The sequence below is a fragment of the Culex quinquefasciatus genome, chromosome 1, assembly GCF_015732765.1.
Source record: "Culex quinquefasciatus strain JHB chromosome 1, VPISU_Cqui_1.0_pri_paternal, whole genome shotgun sequence".
NCBI lineage: Eukaryota > Metazoa > Arthropoda > Insecta > Diptera > Culicidae > Culex > Culex quinquefasciatus.
Window position 1 is genome coordinate 121,407,176 of NC_051861.1, and position 22,294 is coordinate 121,429,469.

Here is a 22,294-nt window from a genome sequence, read left to right on the forward strand (position 1 = left end):
TTTTTTTTTTGTGAATTCTGACATGGATTTCCTCACCTCCAATCCGATCTCGTCAAGACGAGCATTACAACTCGCTCGTAGCAGGCGGTGCGTTTTCGTTTGAAATGCAAATGCGCCGTGGTGTGTGTTTTGTAAATAGAACCACACAGCAATCGCCCCCCTTTCCCAAAACATGGCCTGCTACTCGATCGTGATCGCGCCTTTCCGAAGAATCCCGCACTAGATAAAATAAAAAAAGCGTCGCCGTCATCGCCTACCGCCCAGTCTGCAGTCTGTTTCAGTTCATAAAACGAAAGTTAAAGCCGGAGTAAACAAATCCCCCGTTCAACCCAAATTGCGCCACCAGGTGGCAGAATGCAACTGACACCCGCGTGCGTACGCACGAAACCTAACCCTCACCATCTCGACTGGTCATGTGTGTGATTTCTCAATCCATTATCGTGCCGCAGCCGCCACCCACCCGGGTCCGAAATCCTCCTCGGATTGAGAAAAAAGAAAAAAAAAAACTCCGTCAAAACTTAGTTATAGTTTCTCGAACCTAACCTCAACCCAACACACAGATTGAATTTTTCGCCTCGGCCGTAGACGACGAAGTCGTCGTCGTCGTGCCGCTCACAAAATCGTTTTACCTATAACTCAATTATTGCTTTAACCTTCTCTCGCTCTTCTGGGGCCCAGTAGGCTTCTTCCTCGGCGTAGGTGGCCGGCGATCATAGGTGGCGCTGGCGACGGGACGGGACGACTTTTAAGTAGATTTCGACTCGATTTCGATGCAAACACTTCTACCGGGGTTGGGGGTTTCGGGCTGGAATTCCGGATCTCTAATGAGCTGGTGGAGGCTTGTGTGTGTTTTTTATTAGGTTAGGTTCCGCTCCCGGTGGCTTCCGGTTTTTGGCGCTCGGGCAATTGAAGTTCGGGTTCTCGGGTTTTTACCTCTCTCCTCCTTTCTCGACATTAAATAGTTGAACAGCTGCTGCAGGTGTTGCGTGTCTGTGTGTGCACTGTGTGTTGTGCCTTATCTGGAAGGGAGGGAGAGAGAGAGGGAGAAAATGAAAAATTAATTTCAAAGGTTACGGTGCATACGGAAATTTATCAAAACTGCAATCTCTTCAGCTGGATAGATCTACCAGATATTTATAATTTCTGTTAAAAAAAAACTTTTAACGGTTGGTTCACCCCTTGGTATTTATTTTCCAAATCACAGTGTCGCAGCTTTTAATTAATCAATCTTTGTTTGTTGGTTATTGCCGAGCTACTAAGCGAAAGGTGACGGGTTCGATTTCTGTCTGGCTCGGCAAAGTCAGATCCCTTAAAAGAGTAATTCTGCTCACTGAGAAAACTGACCGGTAGGGGTCTCGACTAGCGGCAAGCTGCAATCCAGAGGTCGTGAGTGCGATTCTCGTACCGGAATGATGAAGTTTTTTTTTTAATTAATTTCACTCATATCTTGGTAAATTTCAATCAGCTTTCGATGAATTCTGAATGATAACCCCCTCAAATCTGATACTAAGTTTTTACGAACAATGTGTGATTTTGAACATGCGTGTACTGAATAAAGGTGCACGCATATTTCAAATCACTTAGGCCGATGCAAATATTTTTAAAATTTTGTCCCTCGGCTCTGGCCGGAGTCGAGGGGGGGGGGGGCAAAAAAATAAAAAATATAAATATTAAAATAACATGCCATAGTTTCAACATTTGCAACGAAAACAAAAATTTTAGCGAAAAAAAAACTTTAGCGATAGGAGACATAGAAAATTTTCAAAAATTCAAAAGATTTTTAAATCAACCCAAACATGCTTAAAATGATTCTAAACGCGGGGGTTTTTTCATTTTAAATTTATTTTGACTAATTGCAGTTAAATTTTCATAAAAATATTGAAGTTTTTTGAAAAAAAAATTTTTTTTGCCCCCTGAGTTTTCGGGCCAACTTTGAAGAGGACAACAACTTTAAATAAAATTTGTACCAGCCTTATTTCTGATTAACTTTTACTTAGACTTGTGAAAACTCATTGAAAACCCTAAGCTTAATTTTCACTTAATTCTTGGGAATTTCATGCGTTACTCGGAATACAAGTGAACATCATCCAAATAAAATTGAAACAAAAATAAACGAAAAAAAAAAAAAACTTACCAAGTTCAGAACCTTTATCAAAAAAATCTTTTTACTCATCTCAAGAAGGTTGAATTTACTATACTTAATTTTGATAGAAATTTGCTCAAACTAGAATAAATACACACAAACTTGAAGGACAATAAAATACAAATCCATGTCGAATCACTCAGTTTTTGTTCAAACAGAACCAACTCAGAAATGAGTAAATAGGGCATCTGTGAAATTTTAGTAAATTGCACTCACATCTTGGTAAATTCTTTTGTTGAATTCTCAGTGTAATTCACCCAAATCTGACAGATGCCCTATAGGGTCCTAACCCCAATGTAAATGTTTATGTTCAACCATAAAAAAAACGATTAAAAATCATTTCTAATCACTTTTTTTTTATTTTAATGCAAAAAAAAAAATGACGAACAACATTTTTACGATGGATCAATTGTGGTCCCCTTGAAACGAGCTTATTTGTTAAAATTGATTTAAAAATCCATTTTAAATATTTGCGATCGTACAAAGGGTCATTGTACTGAGAAAAATAAGCTTTATCGTTGTAAACAAAAATATCACAAATGTAAGCTCAATTTAAGGACCCAATTTACTCATTTTTAAGAAGGTCCCCCCTCCCCTCGAACCTAAATTCTGGCTACACTCCAAAAACTAGGTAAATCACTCAAAATTTGAACAAATATTTTGTAATTTTGTGAAAATTTCCAAAAAAATATCTGGTAGAAATCTTGCAAAGATCTAACCTTCCGGATTTTTCAATATAAGTAAAAAAATTAAACAAAATTAGACTATTTACTTTAGGGTATCAAGTTGAGCTAAATGTTTTGTTAAATTGCCCATTTTTGCTTTTTAATAGAAAGAATCAAGTAGGTATTTGCTCTGACGTCGTTGTTTGATATTTAAATTTTCAAATACATAGAAATATCGAATATCTTTTTTACCTAAAATTTTAATGGATTCTAAACGATGTGAATTTTAGTACGCATATTTATTAAATTTTACATTTTGTAAAAAAATATACATAATACTGAGAAATGTGTTTTTTGATTACTGAAACTTTCAGAAAATACCGTTTTTTAAATATTTTTTCTAAACAGCCCATACCATGAGATGCATTTTTATCGATTTTCACTAGATTAATGTCCTTTGTGCAAAAAAAAACATATATAGTGTTTATCTTAAGAACGGATTTCCTGATCGATTTGGAGTCTTCCGCAAAGCTGTAGATATTGCATGAGACTGTTGTTAACCCTCTACAACCCAACCTCGCCTCTAGACGGGCATCGATCTAAAAAATCGCCAAAAATCAAAAATTTTAGAAGGTTAGGGTTGTAAGATTGACTTGTTTTATGTGACTTTGCCAATGTGTTTAAAAATGTATTTTTAGGGGTCAACTTTGGCTGTATTTTTTTACTAACATTTCCTATATTTTAAGTAAAAAGAAGTATGCAGTCATTTTTGTAGTGTCCCAATCTATGCATCTACGCATTATTTTAACAATTTTAATGATAATGGTGCCAAGCTATGGCAGAAAATGTGCAAAACTAGCATTTTTTTTTAAAGTGACTGTAAAAACATGCAAAAAATTAAAGGCAAAAAAATAAAACAAGAAAAACTTTTTTTAATACGTTTAAGATCACAAAAATGCAATGGTCAAAATTTGGCAGCGTTGCCAATTTTTCGAAGAACAAAATTATGAAAAAACTTGAAAAAGTCGAATTTTATTTTAGAGCGATCGAAAAAAAACCTTTGGACCTTTTCAAATGTAAGGACCGATTTGAACATTTTGAAACAGTAGTTTATGCAACAAGTTGCAAAAAGAGGATTTTTCAGCACGAGTCGCCGAGTTGGATAAATACGAAGAGTGCTGAAAAAATCAAGTTTTGCAACGAGTTCCATACAACATTTTTTGAAATTCCAAAAAACACACACTGAGTGAAATTTTATGTCAAATTTTCATGTATTTTGTCAATAAATCGTTTAAATAATTTTTTTTAATGTTACTTTTCGAAACAAGTGCTGAAAAGTTCAACTTTTCAGCACCCATTTGAGTGCTGAAAAGTAGAACTTTTCAGCATATAGTTTGAAAAGTGTTGCTATTCGATTCTGTTATTTTTGGTACAGAAAAGTAGGCTTCGTCGTTCAAGAATGACAGTAAAAGTGAGTAGTTTCACGACGGAATTGCAAAAATATTTTTTTCGGGAGATTGGAAAATTTTCGACGCTATTTTGATTGTATCCCGGCAATCCATTCTTCAAATTTTGAGAATCAATTTCAAGCAATGCATATTTTTAGAAAATGGTCATGTTTTATAGGTTAAAATTGTTACTTTATAAGCAAAAAACCCACTTATAAGTGAATATAATTCGAAAACGGTGCACAATTTTTCGTCTGAAAATTTATTAAATATATATTTTTTTTAATCACGATCTTTTATAAAAAATGGCAACACTGGCAATTAAATGTTGAAACAAAAAAAAATCAAAACTGGTTACACTCAACCCACGGTGGTTGGTCACTTTCTCGTTTGACACTTTTTTAGTTTGTACTCCGTTGGTTGGTCAAAGTCAAACTAAAAAGTGACGAACTGTCACTTTTTACACGGCGCTCACGCACACTATCAAAACAAACGTTTGGTAGTGTGTGTGAACTCCGTGTAAAAGGGGTGTCAAACTAAAACGTGACCCCGTTCGTTTGACAACAGTTGGTGTCAAACCATCGGGGTTTGAGTGTATTTTGCGCAATTTAAGTGTCGAACACAAAAAATAATTGATTTTAGTTAAAAGTGTAACTATTTTTATTCTGATAAGTTCAACCAATACAACTACAACTTTCTCTAAGACTTGTGAATCAAAATATCGTTTCTCAAGATACAGATTTTTGAATTATATTTATTGCCTTTTTGTATGGACAGCTGCCATAATTTAATGAAGGCTTGTATAAACGAACTAATGATGCAAAATGTCTGCTTTGGTCATAGAAAAAAGTACGCACAAAGTAAAAACAAAAAAAAAATGTCTTAAAAAGTTGTTTGGGAAAATTGCAAGGTAAAATAAACATCAAGATTCGATGTGGCGCAATTTTCTTTCAATGTTCATGTTTTCAATGAATATTATATATATTTCACAAATATTATAAAATATCTTATAAAAAACTTTAATTTCTCAATTTGAAGAGAAAGATTTGAATGAATTTTAAATAGCTTGAGTTTTTAAATAATCCCTGTATTTTTTGAAATAAGGCTTTCTAGTCAGAAATTTACCAATACATTCAAAGTATGTTTACATGACAGCTGGACGTTTGTTTGCATCAGGTTTCCTATCTCTTTCTAGCAAAAAAAAATTTGTCAGGCGACTCTTAGCTGGTTTTTTTTTGACTGACTGCCCGATATGTCAGCCAACATACTTCGCAGGACTGTGACAGCTGCAGCTCGATCATTGTTTGCATCAGGACACTGTGACGAGGAGTTCGTCATTTTTGAGTTAAATTATATTTTTTTCACTGGGCCTAGAAAGCCTTATACACAAATTTTAACGAAACATTAAGCAAAATAACGTAGTCCCAGTGAAAAAAAATATGATTTAACCCAAAAATGACAAACTCCTCGCCACAGTGTCCTGATGCAAACAAAGATCGAGCTGGAACTGTCACAGTCCCTCAGGGATGCCAGATACACAGATTTTTCTGTGTTTCACAGACATTTGAGCTCCTGTCAGACTGTTTTTGAGGTGCACAAACTTTTTAAAAACTTCATTAAATTGTTATTATGTTAAAATATCAATCGAAACTTATTTCGTTAGTCTTCAAATGCTTAAAAACACAATTTTTGATAGATTTCTTTGACTGTAAATTGATTTATTTGAATTTTAGCCAAAGACACAGACATACACAGACTTTTTCACAGACATTTTAAAAAATCATGTGGCATCCCTGCAGTCCCTGCGAAATATGTTGGCTGAAATTTCAGGCGGTCAGTCAGAAAAAAAACAGCTAGAAGTCGCATGACAAAAAAAAACTTTTCCTGGAAAGAGAAAGCAAATCTGATGCAAACACGGTTCAGGAAGTGATCACCGGAGATGTTGGAATCGGTACAGCAACAATTGTTCGATTATTTTCTTGTTCCGTCAAATTTGAACCCAAATGTGCCCGATTTTGAACCTCATTTCTCCTAGCTGCGTAGACTTCGTCCCAGTCAGTGCCCTTAGTTTCTGTCTCGTTTTGTTGATGTATTCGTTCAAATGTTTACTTTTCGCCACAGCCATACGGAACAACATGATACGCAGCTGATAACGCGCCTCGCGGCTTCAGTTGAGTGAATCGACGAGCAAAACGCGCTCGCACTGTTTTCTTTCCCCAAGATCACGAACCTGTCAAGTGATGCGGCGGCCCGCTTGATTTATGCCAAGATGGTGGGAACAAAGGTGAACAATCGGTCCAAATAATGCCGCTGATCAGCTGATCAGCTGGCTGGGAAAATTTGGTGGGTGAAAGCTTTTCGCAAGCGAGGGTGGCCTTGATTTGCAAGAAAAGTGTTGTTTGCAAATTTATTGCAAGACAAATTTATTGTTTGTGAAAAGTTTCCACTGTAGTGGTGCAAATCACTTATCCATTCGACCTTCTGCTTTGTTTGTATGCGTGTGTCTTGGCCAATCAATCAAACAGTGTGCTGAAATTATCGCTTCGGTGTCTATTCTCTCCGTGTGTCTTCGTGCTCCTGCTCCTCTTCAATTGATATGGCTCCACGACGACTGGCGTGGAGCGAAAATCGTGTGAAATACTGCCTGCTGTCAAATCGAGGGGGCTTTTAGCATGCAAGTGTGAATGCGAAAGCGAGACAGAAAGTCCTCCTTTTTGGCGAACGTGAGCCGACTCAAGTGTGGCTTAGAAATGAGCTGATTGTTATCGCAAGTGCTCACACATACATAGATGCAGCGTGAAAAAAAAAAACACTCAACTTGCTGCAAACACTGCACACACAAGTGTTTGTTTGCCGTCACGTAATCCGTGCAAGGTCCGCAAGGCCGTTTGCTCAGCGATAAAAAGCGCGAGTTTGATAGAATGATTAGTTTCCGTGACTGCAAAAGTTGATCTTGGAGACTGTTTAACCCAAAAATGAGTCATTTCGCGTCAGCGTGCACGCTTTTCGAAAGGTATTTTGAATTAAATATACTTTATTGAATCTTTCTTATAATAATTACATTTGGTTTACATAATAAGTGGTCAGCTGTGGCTCTTCAGCTTTAGTTTGCTTTTCGTGATTTAAACACTGTTTATTTTCATAACTTTAAAAGTATATGATTTATCATTTTTGTAACACTAGGTACAATGAGGAAAAAAAAATGTCAAGAAAACATAACCTAACCTAAAACTAACTTAAACTTACCATAAACTAAACCAATCCTTGAATCAAGGGGTATTCAGAAATAGCACATTTTTCCCTGAATTTCAAACATTTCTCTTGAATCTTCTGATCCAACGTTTTTACTTCTGCTAATTCATGAACCTCACTTGATCTTGTCCAGCCAGGAACATTCAAAACCATTTTGAGTACCTTGTTTTGGACACGCTGGAGCTTCAATTTATGAGTTCTAGCGCAACACTCCCAAACAGGTACTGCATACTCAATAACGGGGTAAATTATTTGTTTGTAAACTGCTAACTTATTTTTCAAAGAAAGCTTTGATTTTCTGTTAATTAAAGGATACAAACACCTGATGAGAATGCTGCACTTGTTCAATATTTTGTCTACATGCTGCCGAAACAAAAGTTTCGAGTCAAGTATGAGACCTAAATAGACAACTTCCTTTGACCAGGGTATCGAAACATCATTCATTTTAATCAAAACATCATCCTTTGGGGCAAATCGGGCCGATTTGGAAAGTGGAAAAATGATGGTTTGAGTTTTGGCTGCATTTATGCGAATTTTCCAGTCGCCAAAGTATTCGGAAAGAACGTCAAGACCCTTCTGAAGACGGCCAACTAAATATCTGGTTATTTTACCCTTATAAATAACGGCAGTGTCATCAGCAAAAAGTGACAACACACCATTACCAGGAAGAGTAGGCAAATCAGATGTAAAAATATTGTACAGAAGTGGGCCAAGAATACTTCCTTGGGAACCCCAGCATCAATGTTGAATAATCCAGAAGCAATCCCATTCAGAAAAACCCTGAACGATCTCTCCGAAAGATAGTGCTGGATAATTTTGATAAGATACATTGGAAAACCGTATAAATACAGTTTATGTATCAAACCATCATGCCAAACATTGTCAAAAGCCTTCTCAACATCCAACAAAGCCATAGCAGTTGATTTAGACTCAAGCTTGTTCTGCTTGATGATTTTAGTTACTCTCGTAAGCTGATGAGCAGTATTATGTCCCTTTCGGAAGCCAAACTGCTCGTTCAAAATTATATTATTATCGTTGGTAAAATCCAAAAGCCTTGAATAGATGACCTTCTCAAAGAGTTTGGACAGACTACTCAAAAGACTAATGGGACGATAACTTGTTGGCGATGTTGGATCTTTTGAGGCTTCAAAATTGGTATGACTTTGCCCAGTTTCCAATTGGTGGGGAAGTAACCAAGTTGCAAACATTTATTGAAAATATTGGCTAGATGTTGAAAGAACTGATCACTCTGTTTTTTCAACACTAGATTAAAAATGTTATCAAAGCCAGGAGCTTTCATATTTTTCATTTGTTTTACTGCAACTTTGACTTCCTCACCAGAAACATGGGAATCTGCAGGAAATTCAAAGGTAGAGTTATTAATTGTTGAAATACTATTGGCAACTGATGTTTCTTTACGGCTGGTCATGGAAGCGCCAAGATTATGAGAACTAACAAAATGAAGCCCAAGTGCATTTGCCTTTTCCTCGGATGTAATCAAAGGAGAATCCTCAACAATAAGAGGAGGAATAGGCTTTGGTTTGTTTTTAAGAACTTTTGAAAGTTTCCAAAATGGTTTTGAATAATTCCCAAGCTGGCTTACATGTTTTGAAAATTCTTGATTTCTGATATTGTCAAGTCGGTCTTGTATGATTTTGTTCAAATTGTTCACTGAAATCTTTTGTCATAGTCCCCAGTCCGTTGATATTGTCTCCTATAAACATTCCTAAGTCTAATCAAGTGTTTAGTATCTACGTCAATATCAGTTACCTTAAAATTAACAGGAACCTCCCGAACGTTGGCAGCCTCTGCTTGGTTGATAGCCTGCTGGATCACCTCCAGCGAACGATCAATATCGGCAGAAGTTTCCGGGTGTTGATCATAGTCGATGTTGCTGTCTACCACTTGCTGAAACTGCTGCCAGTCAACGTTGTGGTAATCTTTCCGGGTTGGTTGCCGCTGCGGAGTAACGGAAGCTCCAACCTCCACAACCACCGGATAGTGATCAGAACTCAACTCTTCAAACACCTCAGGATGAGCCACGTTCTCAGCCATATTGGTAATGAAGAAGTCGATGATTGAGTGATTCCCAGACCGAGCCACCCTCGTTGGACGATCCGGACTCACAACGTTGTAGTATCCGTTTTGCAGATCGTTGTGCAGAATCACTCCGTTCCGATTCCTCCTGCTGTTGCCCCAAACTTCATGCTTCGCGTTGAGGTCACCAGCGATGATGTACTTTGCGCTCCGCCGTGTCAGCTTCTGGATATCGCTCTTCAGTTTTGCTGCTGAACCATCTCTGGCATTCACCTGACGTGGGCAGTATGCAGCAATGAAGAGTACTGGGCCAACCGAAGTGGGAATTTCCACCCCAACGGCCTCGATGATGTCCAGCTTAAAGTGTGGCAGCCGGCGTGGCTTGAGATCACGATGAACAGCGACAAGCACACCTCCTCCTCCAGAGGTGGTCCTGTCGAGCTGCGTCGCGATCTTGTAGTTTTGCAGATAAACTTTTTCACCGGGCTTCAGATGAGTTTCCGTGATGGCAGCTACGTCGATCTCCTTCTCGCGAAGAAAATCCACCAGCTCTAAATTCTTCCTCCTAATGGAGCAAGCGTTCCAATTCAGCAGCTTGAGGGACCTACGATCCATACTGGATGACGAACGAGGTCAGCACTTCAATCTGCTGGGTCTTGGTTTTGCATCCACGCAGTGCAGCGGACATCTGTTTGAAAATATTGAGGAGTTCGGTTGAGGTGTAAAGATCATTACCATTTTCCTCAACTGCTGGTTCTTGGGTTGGTCTTGGCTCCTGGCTGAAGCCCGGTGGTGGCGGTCTCGGCTCCTGGCTGGAACCCGGCCGTGGATGATTCATCTCAGCTCTCTTCCTGGGATCCAACGGCAACGGTGCCAAGTTCGGGACCTGGCGTCGCGGTTGAAGAGGTGGGAAATTTTGCTCCACCAGGGCTGGAGGAGTTCTACGACGCTGAGGCTGATTCTTCGTCGATGCTTGCTGCCGAATTTTCACGAACTCAGCTCTCTTGGGGCACTTTCGGTCGGTTGACGAGTGCTCACCGTTGCAGTTGAGGCACTTCACCAGCGAATCTTGGATGCACTGGGATGTGATGTGCGCATCGGTACCACATTTGGCGCAACGACGCTTCAGGTGGCAGTTCTTACCTCCGTGCCCGAAGCCCAGGCAGTTGAAGCATTGTGTGACGTCACGGTGCACTGGTCGGTATCGCTCCCACGACACGATAATGTTGAAAACCGCTCGGATTGCCTTCAGCTCAGGAAGCGTCGTCGATCCCTTAGCCAAATGCAGCAGGTAGAGCTGGTCACGGTACTTGATGTCTTTGTTGCGTCGGCTCATTTTGTGCACGGCCAACACATCCAGTTTCAAAACTTTTAGCTCGGCAGCTAATTCCTCCACTGGCATGTCGTACAGACCTCTGACGACGATTTTGTACGGCTTATCCATGACGACATCATGGGTAAAGTACTCCGCCTCGTTTTCGGTCAAGTAGTCCTTGACCAGTTGATAGTGCTGCCTGGATTGCACCAGCACCTTAAATCCGTCCTGACACAGACGAATGTTGCCTAGGACTTTCCCAGACTTGATGAGTTCAACCAGCCCCGCTCGAAAGTCGATCGTTGCTGCTGATTGCCTCACATAAAAGGAGGCAGTTTCTCCTTTCGCTGTTTCACTTCATTCTCCTTTGCTTCCGCTACCTGGTCCTCGTCAGGCAGTCCAGCGAACTTGTTGTTCTTCAATAGCTGCTCCTCGTGCGACGAAGAGTTCTCCTCCTCCTCATCCATCGGTACAGTACCGTCGCTCTTTTTCGTCTTTTTGCTGTTCGATGTCACTTCCAAAAGCACCTTCCTTTTGGAAATCCCGGTTTTTGGCCATCAGTTGAGGCCTCAACCTTCCTTTTGGAAATTCCCACTTTTTTGCCTGCTTGAGCCGCAGGTAGGGCAATATTGCCGGCGTTTTGCGCCGGGACGCGACGAGTCATGTTGATTCAGACAACCTTCACCAACGAATGCTCGGATAACAATGATTCGAAAGGTAAACAAACAGCTGTCACTTGAAAGAGTCGGCACGACAAGCCGAAATCAGACTAATTACCTACCGGGTCAGGTGGAACTTTCCAAGAATTTCGCAGCTCTATCAAACACAAAGCAATCGCCAGAACCCACGTGACCATCGGAATGCGGTTTAGAGCCGAGCCTCGTCGACTAATAATGACTCTATAGAGCGAGAACTAATTGCTTTTACCCTGAGAAATGGCTGCCTTTTTATCGCAATCAAACGCCGCCACCGCTGACTGACTATGTGGAGCTTGACGCAGAGCAAGGTGCCGACCGACGAAAGGGCAGTAGTTCTGAGATTTGCCGGATGTTTGTCATTCTCTCGCGGAAATCGATACCGCATTCTGAGTCTTGAGGCAAGAATCGGTCAGCTGTCGAAGCAAGCTGGGATGACGCCATCGATCAGTTTGGCGCACAAAGCAACGCGCTGTTTGCGCGATTACGGCTACATTATGGCAAGCTGGGTTGAGCTGTCAAATGTCGTTTTCGCAAACGGGAGTCGAAGCGAAATTGTTGTTAAATGGGAAGAAACGAAGTGTGCCGTGAAGCTAAACTCAGTTGTCATCCAGAGATGTCAACAACAGTCCCATCTTGTTGTTATCGTCACTCATATTGTGATTCGTTCTTGTTCGACCAAACCTTGTTCTGTGAGGCTGTGGAGAATGTCTTTTCCCGACCTGTGTAAATACCGTCCAATCGAATCTAATAGGAAAAGTGAAACAAACCGAGCCGCCAGCAGGTCTGTTGCTTTGAAGTCCCCTTATCAGCGCCAACATGCCCTTGCACTTTGCCCCACGAAAACAAAACAAACACTCACTCTATATCGCTGATACCGGCCCGGTTCTCCTCCTCGAGCATCGCGTCCAGCTCGTCCGTCAGGTTCGCCAGCATGTTGCCGATGTCGTTGAGGACGTTCGTTCCGACGACCGCAGCGGCCGCGGCCTGCGTCGGCGACGTGCTGCACGAGCCCGGCCCGCTGGCACTGTTTGAGCAATTTTGATTGGGCGCAACGCCGCCGGCGGATTCCTGAGGCGGCGACAGCTGCTGGATGCAGCCGGCCAGGGTGGTCGTGATGGAACCCGTCGACGAGGAGGAGGACGTCGAGGACGACGAGTGGGAGAGCATGGTGGCGGCGGTTGGGGGCCGCTCGTGCAGCGCGGGGTGATCGACCATGCGGTTCATCGAGCGCTGCTTGATCGTGCCGGCGTTCTCGTTGGCGAACGGGATCTGGTCGATCGACTCGAGGCTGGAGTTGCTCTTGTTGTCGTGCTGGGTCTTGTGAATCTCGACCGTCGTCTGGTGCGTTTGGCCGGCGTAGTTGGAGTAGAGGGCGGCTGCGGCGGCCGCAGCGGCTTGCTGTTGCTGCGCAGCGGCTTGCTGCTGGAGGATAATCTGATTGTGGTAGATTGGCTGGGGCTGTTGGGAGGTTGGAGGTTGGCTCGTCGCGGGATTGTATTTAAGCGGATGGTGCGGGAAGGAAGCGTAGTTGGAGAAGTGCATAGCGTCCAGCGCTGCCGTGGCCATTTCGACGTTCTCGATGTGGCCTAGTTGCGGGTAGGGAGGGCTGGGCCACCGTCCGAGGTGGGCGCCAGCTTAAGGTTATTGGCTACAATTTTCGCTATGGGTCGCTGCCGTTGGGTTGTTCCGACGGGACCGATCGGGTTCTGGCACAGGGTTAACCGGACGCCGTAGCTGTTGCGTTGATGCTGCCGGGGCAGGGTTCCGCCGCCCTGGTAGTAGGGCTGCTGGTGCTGGGCCGGATGTTGCTGGTGCATCTGCGCCAGGTGATGTGCGTCGCCGAGTTCGTTCGTCGGGGTTATGTCACTGTCGTCGTACGAACTGCGGCGGTAGATGGCCTGCGTGCCGTCAAAGTGAACGTGCGGGTATGAAATGGCCGGCGGTTGTTGGCAGTAGTACGCGCCGGGATCCGTGGGTTGTCGCATGAACGTCGAGTAGGTCAGCTGTTTGTGACCTTCGAGCGATTCGTCAAACTGACCGCGGAGCGGAACGCCAGTCGGTTGACAGTGCAAGGCAGCTGTTGTAGCCTGTGGCAACGGGACCGTAGCGTATTGGCCTCCTCCGCCCAGCTTTCCGCTGATGATGTCTTTGACGCGTTTGATCGCCAGGAGGATCTTCTTCTGGTGACCCAGCTTCACGATGCCGATGTCTTCCAGATCTTCCCACGTAAGCTGTGTAACGTCGTTCACCGTTACGTACCCTGCGCTAGCAGTGGCTGGACGTACTCCTCAAGCCGTAGCAGACGCAACCACTCGTCGATCGAACCCGGCACGTAGTTCGGCAACGCATCCGGCAGCTTCAGCGTGTCAATGTGCCGCTTCAGTCTTTCTCGGTGCGTCGGCTGCTTGATGCCGATCGCTGTCAAATCCTCCGGAGTCATTCGCGCGATCGTCGACAGATCGTACCCCGCTTCCAGGAACAGATACGTGTACTCGTGGAAGTGAATCTCCATCAGCCACTCGGAGATGATGTCGTGATCGGTTCGGTTCGAGTGGTTGCTCAACCGGTGGTTCCCCGATCCGATCGAGCACGAGCTGACCGAACATCGCGGCGACGAAAGCGTTCCGTAGCCTCCGTTACCGCTTCGATTCGAAGAGGTGGACGCACCCGTCAGGTACGACGAAGCCCGGCCCGAGTCCAAGCTGGCAGTCGAGTGCCGCGAACCGGAACCAGCCGATCCGGACAAGCTGATCGGGCTGTCCCGGCCGGGCGACTGCGTGAGATCAATTCCCTGATCATCGGCATAGTCCGTATGATCGTAGCGTAGCATTAGCGATGAAGGCGTTTCCTGTTGGGCCGCTGCGGCAACCTGTATCTCGTCCCCACCCTGCTGCTGCTGCGTTCCGTTCGTTCTTCCGTACACGTCCGGAACAGCCGGGGGCATCACCTTCTTGGCTTGCGGTGCCGATTTAGATTGTCTGGACATTCCTCCCGTGTTGACACTTAGCTTTCGCATTGTAAGGGCATACGGCAGCGGCTCTCGCGAGCAGCATCCAAATAAAGAGGGAAACTAAGGCAAAAAGGAGACAACTGGTTCGCTGGAGCCCACTCATCCGGATTCGGAATTCCGTCGTCTTCTTCCTATACTGGCTTACACAATTCTGATTGCACTTTCCAGCGATTATCTCGACCTTTTTTTCACTTTGCTTCGCGCAGTAGATTTTTTTTCTTATTAGTTTTCCGTAGTCTTCCCAACACTCTAATTCACACACACTCGCGCACACAATTCGGCTGACCGCAGTCCGTGTTCCACCGTGTTCAGGATGTTATGTAAATATTTTGATCCGGCAACCCCCTCGGGACCGACCGAATCCGTTCCCGGGTACTTTCGGAACTTCCCCTTGGTTTCCACCGCTTTTCGGAACCAGTTCCGCACCGGAACCGACCCGTTTTGGCCGTTTTCTCGAGCAGATGGCAACCGAGTTCGACTCGCGTCAACTTCGTAGGTGTTATGGCTTCATTTTGTTCCGCTTTCCATGCTGCCTGTCTAATGTCGCTGCGTTCGTGTCTGTGTGTGTATCCGTGTACTTGTATTGACTCCGTGTCTGCACGTATCAATTTTCCTTTTCGCTTGATCTGCTGCTCCTCGGCAACATGTAATCGTTCCCTGGAACGACTCACAATTGTGCTCAATTAGTCAAATCTTGGAAGACAATATTCCCGAGTCGCTGCTCTGGACCACTTCTCAACCACTATTGGAAAAATTTTACACACTCTCTCTCTCGCCTTCTTCACCGTCAATACTCGATGATCGACTTTTCTGTGTGTCTGTGTTGCTACTACTACTCCGCGCAGTGGCTGTCAGTGACTCTGTGGCGCGACGGCTGTGTCGTCGTCGTACGGTTGTACTACTCCTCGTCGTCGCCGTAGTTTCTTTTCCCACTGCTTCCTCCTCTTCTTCTTCTTCCTCTCGCTCCACCACCGACTGCTTCTTTTATGACAAACAAGCCTCGAGGAGAATGCTGTGCCGACGTCCCGTCTCACTCACACTCGCACGCGTGAGCGAGCAAGCACCACAAGAAAAATTGAGTTTCACGAGTCTGGCGATAGAGCGCCTACTGATTTTTTTTTCTCCTCTTCCTCCCCGTTTCTTCTTCCCACTCGGACCGACTGACTGTGTCTGCTTCTTCTCCCGCTGCCGTAGATATTCCTCTTCTTCCTTGTTCGCGTTTTCTATCGCGCTGACTCCCCTTCTTTTGTCGACTGCACTTTTGACCTCAAAATGGGGCGATCCTTTTTGGCGTCGTCTCCTCACTCCCGATTCACTTCTCGGCGCGGCCTGCTGTTCCCAACTAGATTCCGTCCGCCCGTCAATTCCTACTGGAACCGCGCACTACCGTGTCCGCAGCAAATCTGTGCGAAGACTTTTTCTTTTTTTTTCTTTGCTCCCTTCAGCGCGCGCGACACACACTCTCTGCCCGTGACGGTGTCTCTGTGGTGACTACCGTCGATGACGGCGGCGGCTGCAGTCTTGTGCGGTTCGTCGAAGAAATATGGTGGTCGAGTCGACGAAGTCGACGCGATGATGACGGAACGTTTAACGCGCTGGGTTGAGCGGAGTGAATCGACTGTCTCGCTCTCCTCTCTTTCTTGCTCTAGCAACCGTTGAAACTTGAATATCTGGCGCGAATTGACGGTAGAGAGTGGTTTCCGTCCCCACCACCCAGAGTTGGAGGACACGGTCTGACAGATGGCCTACGTGACCTTGCGCAGTAATCACCAGAAAGCTTGACAGCCGTAAACAACGCGGCGTTCGTCGACTTGGTCGACGCTCGGGGAACGCGGGAGACCTCTGGTGGTGAGCACACGTTGCTGGTGAGCGTTGCGCAAGGTTTGTTGACTACAAAAGGTGTGGCAAATGTTTAATGTTGCATACTTTGAGGGGTATTACAAACACATTAAGATCGAAAGTTTGTAATAACGAACTAGGGGGCAATTACCACCACTAGTTCATTAATTAAAAATTAAATAAAAACCAGAACTTGAGACTCTTGGAGATGAGAGAGAGATGTAAAGATCTGCAACTGCTCACATTTGACGTGGGGAAGGAGAATTGTACCTACCCTTTCACAATCCTGGTTCGATTCAGCTAATCGCACTGTCCTGGCAAAAAGAATCACAAAAGATCGTCGCTTTGGGTTATGGAAAAGTCATGTTTATTACATTTAACTGTCCTAATTTATTGTTTTTCGTCGTTTTAAAACTAACCTAACCATGTGTGTGTGTGTTCGTGTGTTCTAGTGTATCCCGCGGTGGTCGAGTCAAGTCGGAGGATCTTCCTCCGGCCAGGCCTGGCGCAGCAACGGTTTTGGTGTCTTTGGTTTTGTGTCTTTGTCTTTGATAAAAACCTGTACAGTGTTTAAGGCTTGTTTTAGTACTTGTGCTTTGTGTAACAGTGGTAACAATGAACTCACCGGATGGCCTCCGCCATTGCGCTCTAACAGATTCTCGGGTTGGCGCGCTCTGCCAACTTGGAGGTTCTGAGAAAGGAGTTCATCTCTAATAACTTGTTCTAGCTTTAACGTTTTGATTTTGGATATTTACCACATTTTTGTTACCTCCTTGCACCACCAACCAAACGACCACTTTTGACGTAGAGCGCGGTCCTTGACGGTTAGTTTGGATGGTGCGGGTTGGGACCAACTCCCTGACACTACAATTAACAATTAAGACACTAATTAGACACGACTCAATAAAATACAAGAACTAATTTTACCATTTCGCCGGCTACAGGAATGCTGGGTACAAATAACAGATATTCACAGCACTTTAAATTACAAAACGTTCACAATTTGTTCGTTTGACCAGAGTATGTGTAACGGACTCTGGTCGGTAGCGGCAAATGAGGACGATTCAAAATGACGAAGTCCCTTTTATTAATTTTAAGTCTTTGTTCTTGCGTATTTCGAAAATTGCTCAAAGAGATGTGAGTCGTGCTAACCGTTTTAGGAATAGGGATACCATGTTTTGTATGTTGTTTAAGTGTAATGGTTGATTACAATATCCTAGCTTGTCCCTACGGTTCAGTTTGACAGGATGATGCGAAGCATTGTGACCAGAGATTGTACTACGTACAAGCGATAGGTTACAATTCCCCACCACCAGGAAAATGTGAGTTTGCAGAAACTCCACATTTTTCAATCACCAGTAGAATCCCTAGTTCTGGTAAATTATTTAGTTTTATTGATTAGTGGGCGCATCTGTCAAAATTCAAAGAACAACACGAAACAAAAACACAAAAAAATAAATAGATAAATAAAATCTGTAAAGTGTATATGAAAAATTGTAAATAAAAATCTGAATAAATAAAAATTTCAAAAGTCAGCTTGTCAGAATTGTTAGAATTGGTCAGAAATTAATGTTGTCAATTATCACAGAATTATCACAGGGAAATTTATCATTGGCTTAAATTTGAGCCATTTATTTGTCACCCTTTAAATTTTCAATGAGTCAGAAGTGTTTGATTTACAAACGATACACTCAGTTGAAAAACAAAAGTAGGGTAAACAAACAAAAATAATCACAAGTAATCTCATTACAACCTCAATTGATTTCAAAAATGCTAGATTTCCAGCTTACCATCAATGAAGTCCAAAATTGAGAAGTACTCGTTTTAAAATTTAAATTTTTACTAAGCAGTAGTATTTTTTTTAGCAGATAACCTCTGTGTACCGTCGTACTAGAGCAAAAGTTGCAAAAAAAATTGACTACTTAAAATTTTGTTAAAAAAAAAAAACATTATTGACCGGTCAATTTTTCAAAATATTCAAATTATTAAGTCCTAAGAATGACAGGAGCATCTTTTGCAGATTCCTAGCGGAGGTGCTGTCAATCTCCGGAAGGGCTCTAATTAGGGGAATATTCAACAATTGACAAACTTTCCAATTCTACATTTCACAAACACTCAACATTTAATTCATTCACACTGGTTCATTCACTACATTCCATCCGATTCTCCACGCGGGGGAGGGCACGGTTGACCAGGAATTTTATTCGCGGGTTTAGCACTATTCCGTCTGATTCGTCTAGTTCAACGGGTACAGCTGGTCAGGAATTATAAAAATCATCAATTTATTTTACAGTTTACACTTAACATTTATTTTATTGTTCACTCACATTTTTATTTATTTTTTAACGTCACTATTAATTCCATCTGATTCTCCCAGCGAAGGAGGGAACAGTTGGCCAGGAATGATTGCGATTCGAAAAAAAAATTTCATCCGATTCGTCTGGTTCGACGGGTACGGTTGGCCAGAAATTCTTCACAAAAAACTAAAAATGATTAAAAACAATAAACACAAATAACACTAAAAAATAAATAAACATATAAAACAAAAAGAAAATCGGGAATTTCACTCCCCTACACAAAAAGAAAAAAAATGATTTTTTTTTATTTCATGGACCATTCAAACATCAGCCTGTAAATGTCACAATCACAAACAAGATGCCAGTATATAAGGCGAAACAATAGTTTTGAGCCTCTATTGTTACAACAAGAAATTGCAGACTGGACAAACACAAAATACAAGCTACGGCATCAGCCAAATAGCTGTAAATTTGAAGCGCATGATGCCGTTAGAACTCACCAAATTAAATATGAAGGATAATTAATCAACCAACAGAAATCCAGTGGGGTCTACATCCACTCTGTTGTTGATTTATTTCTGTTCTTATTCTGTCACAAATCTTCTTTTTTTATAAGTCATCACAATTTTTCACATTTTCACACTGTTGTATTTTTTATCTTAAATTTTTATTTTTATTATTAATTTTTCACTTAATTTTCTTTTATTTTTCAATTTTCTAATACTGGCACTTTATATTCTTTCACAAATCTTATTTTTTTTTTTTATTTTACTTATTTTTCTTTTCGACCGATATTTTCAACTTTTTTTTAAATTAGAGCAATGTTGCTCTCGCGACGACCGAATCTCGACTGATCGTCGTAGACACAAGGTTCGGTGATCGCGAAGTTTTTATTGTTCTGTCTCTTTTGTTCCTTATGAAATTCTACCGGTCTCTTTTTGGCTGCAGAGTCCGAGAACAGCTGGGCCGATCCGGTTTTAAATCTATTGTTTGCTCCCAGACTGATCGATCACGTCTGGAGGCAATAAAAAGGACAAAGACAATATTTATTTTTAGATTAATTTTGAAGTGGTGTGTGTGAAGCGAACGATGTACAAACAGGAAAGCAGAAAAACAGAACTCAATGAACAGAAACAACATTTAATCATTGAACATCTTAACTGCACACACAAAATGAAGTTTTGACCAAATATTCTGCCAAACAGATAGAAAAGCTTACTTAATTTACGTTGGGCGCCATTTGTAATAACGAACTAGGGGGCAATTACCACCACTAGTTCATTAATTAAAAATTAAATAAAAACCAGAACTTGAGACTCTTGGAGATGAGAGAGAGATGTAAAGATCTGCAACTGCTCACATTTGACGTGGGGAAGGAGAATTGTACCTACCCTTTCACAATCCTGGTTCGATTCAGCTAATCGCACTGTCCTGGCAAAAAGAATCACAAAAGATCGTCGCTTTGGGTTATGGAAAAGTCATGTTTATTACATTTAACTGTCCTAATTTATTGTTTTTCGTCGTTTTAAAACTAACCTAACCATGTGTGTGTGTGTTCGTGTGTTCTAGTGTATCCCGCGGTGGTCGAGTCAAGTCGGAGGATCTTCCTCCGGCCAGGCCTGGCGCAGCAACGGTTTTGGTGTCTTTGGTTTTGTGTCTTTGTCTTTGATAAAAACCTGTACAGTGTTTAAGGCTTGTTTTAGTACTTGTGCTTTGTGTAACAGTGGTAACAATGAACTCACCGGATGGCCTCCGCCATTGCGCTCTAACAGATTCTCGGGTTGGCGCGCTCTGCCAACTTGGAGGTTCTGAGAAAGGAGTTCATCTCTAATAACTTGTTCTAGCTTTAACGTTTTGATTTTGGATATTTACCACATTTTTGTTACCTCCTTGCACCACCAACCAAACGACCACTTTTGACGTAGAGCGCGGTCCTTGACGGTTAGTTTGGATGGTGCGGGTTGGGACCAACTCCTGACACTACAATTAACAATTAAGACACTAATTAGACACGACTCAATAAAATACAAGAACTAATTTTACCATTTCGCCGGCTACAGGAATGCTGGGTACAAATAACAGATATTCACAGCACTTTAAATTACAAAACGTTCACAATTTGTTCGTTTGACCAGAGTATGTGTAACGGACTCTGGTCGGTAGCGGCAAATGAGGACGATTCAAAATGACGAAGTCCCTTTTATTAATTTTAAGTCTTTGTTCTTGCGTATTTCGAAAATTGCTCAAAGAGATGTGAGTCGTGCTAACCGTTTTAGGAATAGGGATACCATGTTTTGTATGTTGTTTAAGTGTAATGGTTGATTACAATATCCTAGCTTGTCCCTACGGTTCAGTTTGACAGGATGATGCGAAGCATTGTGACCAGAGATTGTACTACGTACAAGCGATAGGTTACAAGTTCTCCAAAATATAATATTTGTTTAAATTTAATTTCATTTTTAATTGGCTTCAACTAGAGCTTTGTCGATTCTGACGATTGCGTTGATTTTGTTAATTTGGTTGAATTTGTTGACATTGTTGATTTTGTTGAACGATTCTCAAGTTTTTAAATTCAAGCTATTTTTTTTTAAATTTTCGGGAAATTCGAAATTATGAATTTAAAATGACCGTTATTTTTAAATGAATGGATATTTGACAATGCACATTAGCATGATTTTGATGAACCAGGATTTGTGTAACAAACACAAACAGGTACCGTCACTTTTTAAATAAAATTACGGTTTGTAAAAATTAGAAATTATTCAAAACTAATGGTAAATTACAGAGAAATAATAAAAATAAAAGAAATTAGGTCGTTGATTTTCTTAAGAATTTTTAAGTGAGAAATAAAAATTTGAAAAAATCAACTGCTGCGGCGACGTTTATCACAAAAAAACTGCAGTCCAGACTCGAACATCTTAAAGTTTGTATGGGACTTCGAAAAATCGAACCATGAACATTTTGTTTTGCAGTTCTTGCTTTCTTTATCAAATTTGAGTTCTTCGATCTCATTTTAGTCAAATTTGCGAGGTTGCATATTAAATTTCAAAATGCATTTTTTTATATTTCATCACCATTTTGGCCAACATTTATTTGAACAACTACTAATTTTAAGACAAACAACCAAATTAATCCAATGATTATTCCTTTCAATTGGTTGAAAGTCAAATGAAACCATTTCAAAACTTCAATTCAGTGTGAAACTTGAAGAAGAAAAATGCTCCTCCTTTCTTGTTTTGGATCAAAACTTTTAGGATTCATATTTGCTTAGTCATTTTTTTTTGTTTTCACCCCATTGTTCATTCAAAAATTTTAGGCTGCAAGTCTGATTTTCTAAAATTCAAGGAAAACGTTGTACCAAATCTGAGTTTTTTTAAGTTCCAATAAACCAAATTTTCAGTTTTTGCTTTTTCGGTGTTTTTAAATCCTGACTCAAGGCGGTTTCAAAAACACCCAAAAAGCAAAAACTGTCGGTTTATTGGACCTTTTCAATAAAATAAACTCCAGAAATGTTTTATATGTCACTACAGTTGCACTACTATCAAAAATGAGCGCAATATCAATAAATTTATGAAAATCAAGAAATAGTT

The 22,294-nt window shown here is 41.8% G+C and overlaps 1 protein-coding gene and 2 long non-coding RNA genes across 3 annotated transcripts; all 3 read right to left on the reverse strand.

Moving 5' to 3' along the window:
- On the reverse strand, positions 1-9,332 carry LOC119771161. The gene is made up of 2 exons (XR_005279059.1): positions 9,279-9,332; positions 1-1,019 (listed from the first exon to the last, which is right to left on the reverse strand). It is a non-coding gene; the product is annotated as an uncharacterized LOC119771161 (long non-coding RNA).
- Positions 9,333-12,413: 3,081 nt separating this feature from the next.
- Positions 12,414-16,091, reverse strand: LOC119771160 (caskin-2-like). Its single transcript, XM_038266609.1, is given in 3 exon segments — positions 12,414-13,165; positions 13,168-13,821; positions 13,824-16,091. Coding segments are annotated over 3 exon segments (2,157 nt in total). The 5' UTR covers positions 14,575-16,091.
- Positions 16,092-16,791: 700 nt separating this feature from the next.
- LOC119765122 lies at positions 16,792-17,695 on the reverse strand. The gene is made up of 3 exons (XR_005276509.1): positions 17,335-17,695; positions 17,163-17,271; positions 16,792-17,098 (listed from the first exon to the last, which is right to left on the reverse strand). It is a non-coding gene; the product is annotated as an uncharacterized LOC119765122 (long non-coding RNA).
- Positions 17,696-22,294: the final 4,599 nt, after the last annotated feature.